Source organism: Bubalus kerabau, chromosome 23, assembly GCF_029407905.1.
Source record: "Bubalus kerabau isolate K-KA32 ecotype Philippines breed swamp buffalo chromosome 23, PCC_UOA_SB_1v2, whole genome shotgun sequence".
NCBI lineage: Eukaryota > Metazoa > Chordata > Mammalia > Artiodactyla > Bovidae > Bubalus > Bubalus kerabau.
Genome location: NC_073646.1, coordinates 334,566 through 345,750, shown reverse-complemented (window position 1 = coordinate 345,750; position 11,185 = coordinate 334,566). Strand labels below are relative to the sequence as shown.

General features: G+C 41.0%; 1 protein-coding gene across 1 annotated transcript in view; it reads right to left on the bottom strand.

Moving 5' to 3' along the window:
• Positions 1–6,939: 6,939 nt before the first annotated feature.
• Positions 6,940–11,185, bottom strand: part of LOC129637401 (liprin-alpha-1-like) — a 191,286-nt gene continuing 187,040 nt past the window's right edge. The window contains exon 2 of the mRNA XM_055561522.1: positions 6,940–7,107. Coding sequence (XP_055417497.1) covers positions 7,003–7,107 — 105 coding nt within the window. The 3' untranslated portion in view covers positions 6,940–7,002. The remainder of the gene's footprint in view (positions 7,108–11,185) is intronic.

Here is an 11,185-nt window from a genome sequence, read left to right as displayed (position 1 = left end):
GGACGCGGCCGCCGCGGGGCGCCCTAAGAGCCTTGCGCTTCGCCTCCCTTTCGCTCTGACCTGCAGGTCGGGCCAACGGGCCGCCCCTCTCCTCGGGGGGCCGTGCTGTACTTGAGCCGCACGACCCGCGACCGCACTCCAGCCTGCTGACGCCGGCCCGGCCCCCGAACACCGCCAACACCAGACCAGCAACCGCCTGGCCGGGCCCGGGGGCCCGATGGGCTTCCAGGACCCCCCAGTGACCGGGAGGGCGTGCGTGCGTGCGCGCGGGGCCTGGGGGGTGGGCTGAGGGGTGCGGAGGTCTCGGCGCCCTCCCACCCCCGGCCACTCCAGACCCGGCCGCGCTGGCTGAGCGGGGCCTCCCCCCCCCCCCATCCCCTTCGCTGCTCAGGGCCGCGCGACCCCGGAGGTGTCGGTCTTCGGGGCCCGCCGCCTCCCGATCCCCGCGGCCCGGGGGCCTCTGAACCTCCTGCGGGCCTAGGCGCAGCGAATCTTGAGCGCCCAACTTGCCCGGCACCTGCCCGCTGCCCAAACCCACCGGGAGCCACGGAGGCGCGGTCGACCGGAGCGCCTCAGCCCCGCCCCTTTGCCCTACCGAGGCGCCCCCCTTGTCCCCACGCCGCCCGCCAAGCACCCGACCTTCCTGAGAGAGCAGACGAACCACAGGCAGGCACACAGACAGACAGACAGACACACACACACACACACACACACACACACACGAGTGTGGTCTTTGGAAATACTTCTGTTCGTAGTTGCTGGGTTGAGCCCAACTCTTGTAGGACCCATGGAGTGCGGCCCATCAGGCTCCTCTGTCCGTGGCATTTCCCAGGCGAGAATACTGGAGTGGGTTGCCATTTCCTTCTCCAGGGGATCTTCCCGACCCAGGGATCAAACCCGAGTCTCCTGCGGGCGGATGCCTTGCCATCTGAACCAGCACATTGCGAATTCCCTAGGCAAAATACAAAGAAAAGAGCTCGTGTGCTACCAAGTGGAAAGATGATTGAAGAAACAGAAGGTGTCCTTTGTTGGTATCTTTGAATCTTTCTTTCGTTTTTGTTGATTTTTACTCTTAAGGCTACTTGAACAAGGCAAGAGAGAAACCCCAGAACTGAAAAGCAGTTGACTTTTTTGAAAGAAACCTGTGCAGGTTAAGCACTCTTCGTTTTTGAGAGATGGTGAAACGCAAAATCTTGATTCAACACATATGATCCGCTGGATCATGGAAAAAGCAAGACAGTTCCAGAAAAACATCTATTTCTGCTTTATTGACGATGCCAAAGCCTTTGACTGTGTCGACCACAATAAACTGTGGAAAATTCTCAAAGAGATGGGAATACCAGACCACCTGACCTGCCTCTTGAGAAATCTGTATGCAGGTCAGGAAGCAACAGTTAGAACTGGACATGGAACAACAGACTGGTTCCAAATAGGAAAAGGAGTACGTCAAGGCTGTATATTGTCACCCTGCTTATTTAACTTCTATGCAGAGTACATCATGAGAATCGTTGGGCTGGAAGAAGTACAAGCTGCAATCAAGATTGCCGGGAGAAATAGCAATAACCTCAGATATGCAGATGACACCACCCTTATGGCAGAAAAGTGAAGAAGAACTAAAAAGCCTCTTGATGAAAGTAAAAGAGGAGAGTGAAAAAGTTGGCTTAAAGCTCAACATTCGGAAAACGAAGATCATGGCATCCGGTCCCATCACTTCATGGCAGAGAGATGGGGACATGGTGGAAACAGTGTCAGACTTTATTTTTCTGGGCTCCAAAATCACTGCAGATGGTGACTGCAGCCATGAAATTAAAAAACGCTTACTCCGTGGAAGGAAAGTTATGACTAACCTAGACAGCATATTCAAAAGCAGAAATATTACTTTGCCAACAAAGGTCCGTCTATTCAAGGTCATGGTTTTCCCAGTGGTCATGTATGGATGTGAGAGTTGGACTGTGAAGAAAGCTGAGCGCTGAAGAATTGAAGCTTTTGAACTGTGGTGTTGGATAAGACTCTTGAGAGTCCCTTGGACTGCAAGGAGATGCAACCAGCCCATCCTAAAGGAGATCAGTCCCGGGTGTTCAATGGAGGGACTGATGCTGAAGCTGAAACTCCAATATTTTGGCCACCTCATGCGAAGAGTTGACTCATTGGAAAAGACTCTGATGCTGGGAGGGATTGGGGGCTGGAGGGGAAGGGGACGACAGAGGATGAGATGGCTGGATGGCATCACCGACTCGATGAACATGAGTTTGAGTGAACTCCGGGAGTTGGTGATGGACAGAGAGGCCTGGCGTGCTGCGATTCATGGGGTTGCAGAGTCGGATGCGACTGAGTGACTGAACTGAACTGAACTGAACTGGAGTGTGAGATGAGTGCAATTGTGCGGTAGTCTGAGCATTCTTTGCCTTTGTCTTTCTTTGGGATTGGAATGAAAACTGACCTTTTCTGGTCCTGTGGCCACTGCTGAGTGTTCCATATTTGCTGGCATATCGAGTGCTGCACTTTCACAGTGTCATCTTTTAGGATTTGAAATAGCTCAACTGCAATTCCATCACCTTCACTAGCTTTGTTCGTGGTGATGCTTCCTAAGGCCCACTTGACTTGACATTCCAGGATGCCTGGCTCTAGGTGAGTGATCACACCATCGTGATTACCTGGGTCGTGAAGATCTTTTTTGGACAGTTCTGTGTATTCTTGCCACCTCTTAGTATCCTCTGCTTCTGTTAGGTCCCTACTATTTCTGTCCTTTATTGAGCCCATCTTTGCATGAAATGTTCCCTTGGTATCTCCAATTTTCTTGAAGAGATCGCTCGTCTTTCCCATTCTATTGTTTTCCTCTATCTCTTTGCACTGATCGCTGAGGAAGGCTTTCTGATCTCTCTTTGCTATTGTTTGGAACTCTGCATTCAAATGAGGATATCTGTCCTTTACTCCTTTGCTTTTCCTTCCCATCTTTTCACAGCTATTTGTAAGGCCTCCTCAGACAGCCATTTTGCTTTTTTGCATTTCTTTTTCTTGGGGATGGTCTTGATTCCTGTCTCCTGTACAACGTCAATTGTACGTTGGAGACAACTGTACTGTACTGTGTACTTGGCAATTGAGACAGTTCAAAATGGTGTGCCAAACTCAGGAATGAGCAATCTTGTTTCTATCAAAAGCCACAATACTCGGGGAAAAGACAGACATCAAGTTAAGAACTTCAGAAAAATTTAATGCGTGTGTTTGTGTATAAATGCACGTTTTGTAAAGAGAAATAAACATACTAACATACTAACAAGGATCTTTTCTCCAATTTAATAAATGGACATTCACCCCATTTATTTGAACATGTTCCAATTTCAATCGAAGTACTGAGGAGGAATTCTCTATACCCAATGAAAGAACACCCAACTTGTTGATTGTGAACAATAATAAGCAAATTTGAAATAACCCAAATTCTGCAATTTCTCTCCTGGCATCCTTAGCTCAATACCATGTATTATTTCATTCGAAGCACTCATTTTGATTTCACCAAACATCAGTACAGGAATGAACCCAAGGCAGGCTTGAAGCCTGGGTCTGCTGAAAGATGCTTTACCTAGGAAATGTCTTTCGACTCATCCCGTCCCACAAAGAACACTCAAGAATGTGCTGGGGTTACCTGCTCCAATTATTTGCTCCCACTAAAAGCTGGCAAGCTGATCCAAAGTTCCTGGATCAGAGACAGGACGGTGTCATCAGCAGACAAGTCCTTGTAAGGATCTAAGAATCCTTACTTCTATTTGCAAGTGTGCTGTGTTGATTGCTGAATTTCCATATCCTTTGCTATTACGGAAACTTTACACTCTCAGACTGTCAGGAGACTCTGTCAGTGGCATCACTGGCCTGATATGACAACCAAGCCAACTATCCCCGACATCACTTCATATCACCAGAGCTTTCTCTTACACATCTAGGTGCTCTCCCTAGAATGAGTGAAATTCAAAAAGATGCAGTCTCACTGCCAGCAAAATGTCTAGCCTATATGGGCATGTTTGAAGAGAGGACAGAGACAGCTCACCATGCCACCACCATTATGAAAGCCCCAGGAGCCCACAATGAGAGATGCAAATTCATATGAAACAAATACATCGTCTTTCTAGTACTTTCTCTCTAGGGTCACTTAGAAATGAAATCTGGAATAGAATGAACACTTCTGGACCATCTATTCTGCATCATGCATTGTGCTAGCTAGTTAAATCTCTCACTTAATCCTAATAGCCATTCAAAGTATTTTTGTTATTAGTGCCTTTTCACAAATGATTTTCACAAAGATGTTGAAGTGAAGTGAAGTGACTCAGTCGTGTCTGACTCTTTGCGACCCCATGGACTGTAGCCTACCAGGCTCCTCCGTCCATGGGCTTTTCCAGGCAAGAGGACTGGAGTGGGTTTCCTTCTCCAGATCACAGAGATGTTAGGTGACTTAATTTCAAAGCCAGAGGGATGGTATGGGGAGGGAGGAGGGTTCAGGATGGGGAACACATGTATACCTGTGGCGGATTCATTTTGATATTTGGCAAAACTAATACAATTATGTACAGTTTAAAAATAAAATAAAATTAAAAAAAAAATAAAAAATAAACTAAAAAAAAAAAAATTTCAAAGTCTGAAAGCTACTACGTGAAAGAGGCAAAAGTTAAACCCAAATCAGTATATAAATCTTTATGACTTCTTTCTTACAACTCTATTTGCTTTCCAAAGGGATTATACTGACTTAAAATGATACCAGAACCAAAGATAGTCCTCCTACATTTTTTTGCTGAGAGAACTGGGTAGTTTTAACACCCAACAGGGACTACTATGCAAGGAACCAAATTCCTATATTAAACCGATACCCACAGTCTATACCAAATCTCTCCTTACCAGTTAGACTGTGTGTAGTCAGTGGAAGAGCAGAAATATTTTATTCAACCTCTACAATATTTTCAAGTATTTGGACTATACAAGTTGCCCTCTACGTTTCAAAATCTATCAATAATCATCTTTCTACAAAATTTCCCAGATTCATGCTAGTTTACTTGGAAGTATTAAATCTTTGAATTTTACAATAAAATGAAGATTCCAAAACAAGTAGTATTCGATTTGCTGAAAGCACTGTAACAAAGGATTAAAGACTAAAATTAAGACAACAACAACAACAACTTTAAATTCTAGGTACTATGTAGCTACATTAATATTAGAATATGAGAAAACGGTAAAAGCTATCACTTTCACAGAACTTACTCCAAAAGTACTGTGCCAAATACTTTATAAATGCTTCATTTTGTATAAACGCTTCATTTTGTATCTTCCAAAGTGTTCTCTATTTTACAAGCAAAGTGACAATGGTAAGAAAGCCCAAGTAACTTGACCAAAGTAATACAGAAAGAAAGTGGTAGCTGCTGCTGCAGTTTATACACTTCCAAAGCTTTTACCTCTTGTCGTCACAGTTTACTGCCCCCTAATTCCTATCTGGTAAACATACCTTTGTCCACAATTCTAAAACCACTGTTGAAACACATACAAAATTATTTAAACCTATTATTAACTGTATCCACTAATTTGTCATAGCTTCTAAAGTAAGATAATTAAAAAGTGCCTAAAGATGGTAACAACAACCCTGTATGCGAGACAGCAAAAGAGACACAGATGTATAGAACAGTTTTTTGGACTCTGTGGGAGAGGGAGGGGGGGATGATTTGGGAAAATGGCATGAAAACATGCATAATATCATATAAGAAACGAATCGCCAGTCCGGGTTCGATGCGGGATACAGGAAGCTTGGGGCTGGTGCACTGGGATGACCCAGAGGGATGGTATGGGGAGGGAGGTGGAAGGGGGTTCAGGATGGGGAACACGTGTATACCCGTGATGGATGCATGTTGATGTATGGCAAAACCAATACAATATTGTAAAGTAAAAAAAATAATAATAATAAAAATAAATAAATAAATAAAAGTGCCTAAAGATTTATCATTAGAAAAATTCAAGTAAGGCAACCGATTTTCAGGACGTATTGAGAGGTCAAGAACAGATAATTCACACAACAAAACCTCTATCACTGCTTGGGAGTTACTGTTCTTAAATTGATGTAAAGATAGTAAGACCAGGATACCATCTTAAGTATTTAAGACAATGTAAATACTGTAAACCCACCAGCCTAAAGGCTGAACCAAAGAACCCATTTTCAAAATCATGTTACCTTCAATATTTACTAAGTGAATTATGAATAGTATTATTATAGTCTGCTCTTTAAAGTCTTATTATCAAATAACAGAAAAGATGTAACCATAACTTGGACAATTTAAACTTCTGAAAAGCTATTACTTCCCCAGTTCCAATGTTTCAAAGTTCTTCATCAAAGAATAATATCTGAAAACTAAGATAAGTAACATCCTCCAAACATGAAATCATCAATCTATCAGAGTCTGAGCGTAAACACATAACTTTTTAATGTACAAGATGCAGTTAAAAATAACATGTTAGTTGTTCCTGTTGTTTATCAAACACATTCATTAGACTGATTAAAAGGACAATACAAGAATAATTTTCTACAATATGCCAAATAATAGATGAAGTCTTACCTCCATTGCTAAAACTACCATCTGTTGGTCATAGTGATTCAGAAGATTGGGCATGAAGGCAGTGTTATAAGGCAAATCCTGGCACACCCTCAAGGTAATAGGCTCAAAGAAAATAAACTGTGCCTACCTGTATGGCCCACAAACATAGTCAAGGGCCACAGTTAAAAGATGATCCAACTCATAGCCACGCTTTCTCGATTGAATGGGATTCAGATGATCAGGCCTACTCAAGATGTATTTTAGATCTTTGTACACCTACAGGTCTCAGCTTGAAAGTACTTCTTCTATCTTACTGTTAAGTTCTTCAAACAGAATTACTCTGCACCGTCAGAGGTTTGTTAGCTTGGTCTCACAAAAGGCATTTGTTTTTGGTTTCACAATATGGGAAAATGACATCATCTTGCCTCTTCTTTTCATTTTCTTACATCGGGTACCATGTGGCCAACGTGTCAAGTTGATCAACCACATTCCCAAACAACAGATTCCATCTTAGGAGAAGAGCTATTTCTTCCTTTGACTGAAATATCTGAAAAATAATTGAAAAAAAAATGGGTGAAATTAGTAATTTCCTCTTAAAATATTACAAGCTTGATATTAAAACTTTGATTAGCTCAGTAAAGTTGCAGGATACAAAATCACTATACAAAAATCAGTTGCGTTTCTACACACTAACAATCAGCTACTAGAAAGAGAAATTTTAAAATACTGCCTTTGGGACTTTCTGGTGGTCCAGTGATTAAAACTGCACACATCCACTGATGAGCTCCAGTGCACTCCCTGGTGGAGAACTAAAATTCCAAGTGCCAGGCGTGTGGCTAACAACAACAACAACGATCACAAACTTTGACTGCCTTACAGATAAAATACATGGATATTTCAGAAAAGATACGACAGTTTCTCTACCTTCTCATTCTTGCTATAGATATACAAGAGAATCCATAAACAGCATTTAAAGGAAAGCACTATTTCCTCCCTCAGTTGTTTATATAACATATAGTTTAATTTCCCATCTACAGTGGTAGTTTTTCATTTGTCACAAGACATAATTGATCCATTTTGAAAACCTTGCATGCTGCTGTCCTAAATTTTATTTAAATATCTGCCACACTTAATAACAAGTTATTTAAATGTTATTATATACGTTTTAATCATTACATGATTCAGCAGATGGTATCTGTGAAAGGTGTAAACTCTAAAGAAATCAAAAGATACGGATTGAAGCCTCTTTCCAACTATGTGAATCACTTAACTTCTCTGAGCTCAGAATTTTCCTTTCTAAAAACTGCACCTCCCTGTCAAAGATGTATGAGTGAATTATAAAATAATGCCCTCTATAAAAGGTAAAGCAACATCAAACTTTAGGTCGTTTTATTACTGAATGACAGCAGATACAAAGACTTAACTTCTATCAACCAATACTGAACTGGCAAACAGAAGATTCTAAAAGTAGCATCAGGACATTTTCCCAACAATGCTTCATCCTTTTAGATAGTACAAAAATTCAGTACATAGATGGAGAAAACGTTTGATCAACAAATGCCTCATTATACACAGTCAGGCTGCAGAGAAGAGTCAACTCTAGAGAGTTACAGCATGGAATAGCAATGATTTCCAGTTAAGAGTTTCTACCAAGTTTCAGAGTTGGATTTGACACTGCCTTTCCTGGGGGCTTCCCTGGTGGCTCAGACGGTAAAGAATCCGCCTGCAATGCTAGAGACATGGGTTCGATCCCTGGGTTGGGAAGATTCCCTGGAGGAGGAAATGGCAACCCACTCCAGTATTCTTGCCTGGAGAATGCCATGGACAGAGGAGCCTGGCAGGCTACAGTCCGTGGGGTCGCGGAGAGTTGGATGCAACTTTCACATTCACTTTTTTTCTAGGGACAAAAATGTGCATCTCTTTTGGGGCTGGAAGGGTAGGTAGAGTGGAAGGCAGGATTGGTAGGAAAAAAGCATATTCTAAAACTATCATACTTCCATTTGGTTTTGTAATGATGTTAAGTCTGCTTTTACTTTATTTTTGCTTCACAGATGTCAAATATTTCTGTTTGAAGTACACAACCTCAGCTGGGAAAACATGAGAAAGTCAGGTTCAGAAATTCTCAGAGACCCAGGTTAACAGGACAACTCAAATAGATATTAGGGCCTGTGACAGAGAACTTGAACCGTCTTGGCTAAAGCAGAGAAAGAAACTGTCCTTTGCGCACTTCCAATGACAGGGACCTCTGCCTCCCAGGCTTTCATTACTGGGCAGAAAAAACTATTTGGAGAAAGTAAAGCCATGGCTGAATCTTGCCAATTTCTCCCCCAAGCATATGGTCTTGAGTAGAAGAAGAGAAAAGTAAAGTCTACAACCTTAGGAATTAGAGACACCGAAGTCACAAGCAACCTCTGCCCCAAACGTTTCATCTCTCTAATACGGAAATCTCTAAATCAGAAATATTTGTTAAAGCTTCTTGGCCTGCCATTTTCTTTCCTCCTTCAAGCTGGGCCCAGAAATGTGATGTCTGGCTATGGAAAAGAGATATTAAACACAGTCATGTATATTTAAGCTTAATTATCATGCAGCACGGTAACAATTATGCATATCATTACATGTGTCAAATAAGCCCTGAAAGCTTTATTTGGCTACAGTATCAAACATCCATAGAAGTTCCATTTTTGTAGTTTGCTCCTTATGCAGCATGTTCATCTGCCTGCAACTTAAAAAAAATTAAAGGGGACATTGCTCCCTACTGAATATGTGTATAACAATGAGAATTTCAAATTTTTCATTTAGACTATTATTCAAGCTGTATGGGTTCTAAATTTACGGTTCAAAGAAGATGACCACACAAAACTTGAGGCAGAAACAAGGTAATATTGAGTTTTTTAAACTAGATGAGAAACCCCCTTATACTTCTGTCTACTCTATTTTACTTGTCTTTCCCTCAGTTATTCCTTTTGCCTCATTTACAAACAATGCTTCTCACAGACTTACAAAAGTGCTTTCCTTTATGCACTTTAACATTCAAATTTCCATATATCCAAACATTTTTGTAAAATTATTGTTAGCCTGGGATAGGATAAAACCTTAATACATTAAGACTGTAGTTTACGATTATTAAGATGAATAAGAAAAAACAGTAGAATGACATGAGACAAGAAGAAAAACAGGAACAGTAAAAATATTAAGGAATTCATATTTCTTCCAAATTAGAGGTTCCCTAATTTTAATGTGCAGTAGATTCATAGAAACCCCACGGGTCTAAGAAATCCAAACCTCTGGAAAATGAATGATATACATGCATTCTAACGATAATCTCTGTACTGTTACAAGTGATCTATAAGTTATATTTTGAGAAATGCTATCCTAAAATAGAATAACTTAAAACAGTACAGGGACACAAAAATACCCTCCTACAGGTAGCAAGAAAAGCAAAAAAAAAAAAAGATGATAAATTTAGAATGGGTCAAAAATTGATTTTGAATACTGAAAAAAATCAGATCACCTCTCAGCTGAACCAAATATCATGCACAGTTAAAAAACAAAACTTTTGATATATATTCTAAGTTGCTTTTCAATAACATAATGAAATAAATGCTTCTAATCAGGATCACGTGAGTATGGATAGCAACAGTCCTTTTTCCTAAGAGAACCATCCTTGAAGAAGCTGTAAGTTTCAGAGGGGACACAGAAGATTGAGGAAACCAGGAAATACTGACAAAATACAGCAACTGATCACATAAAGGTTAAAAGATTTTTTGCATTCTTTTTGATATTATATCTTTTACTATAACAATCTGCAGAATCTCAGTTGAATAAAGGGAATTGGTGAATTAACTGGAGGGAAAAGTCTCAGGCGTCAAGGACCAGTAAAAAGTGAGGGGTCTGGCAACAGTTTTTCATGCCCTAACCCTGAGCGAAGACATTCACTTCTTTACAGAGCAATATATGTGGAAAACTAATTTCCAATTAAGTGACCTGATGACTATTTCATCAGAAAACAAAAAGGACTAGATACACTTAACCCTACATTTTAATTTTTATCAATGTGTAACATCAGGAATCTGATATTCCCCAATTTACCAGTTCTCTTTTGATGTTAAAAAGTAAAAGCCCCTAAAATAAGTTGAGTATTTGTCCTGAAGAGCAGCAATAAAGGGCATGAAATCTTGGAAGACTGTCTTCAGAGGCTGGCTACAAAGCCAGACCCAAAGAACTCAGGTGGGAAAAGCAAGAGATGGCAACTGTGAAGAGGAAAGAAAGCCGGCAGAATCCCAGAAGAGACAATGACAAAAGTGGGCCCTGGGGGCTTGTCAGCAAGGCCCTGCAACAAAAGATATTAGCAATTCTATTCCAATTCACACTTTCTGTACAGAAAGTGATTCCTTTCATCTTTCTCAGCTTAGATTTACTTATCTGGACACGCTATACATATACATAGTATTTTGCGTATCCAATTCACAAATTAAAGGTTGCCTCAAACACACTGGCTACAATGGGAACCGGAGGATATTCTTTTGTCTTCTTTCAGAGTTTTCCAAGACTGCATTATAAGGATTAGCAATCACTACCTCTGAAGCTTCTTCTCTCAAGGAAATCATCATCTTGTAAGAGAGCAA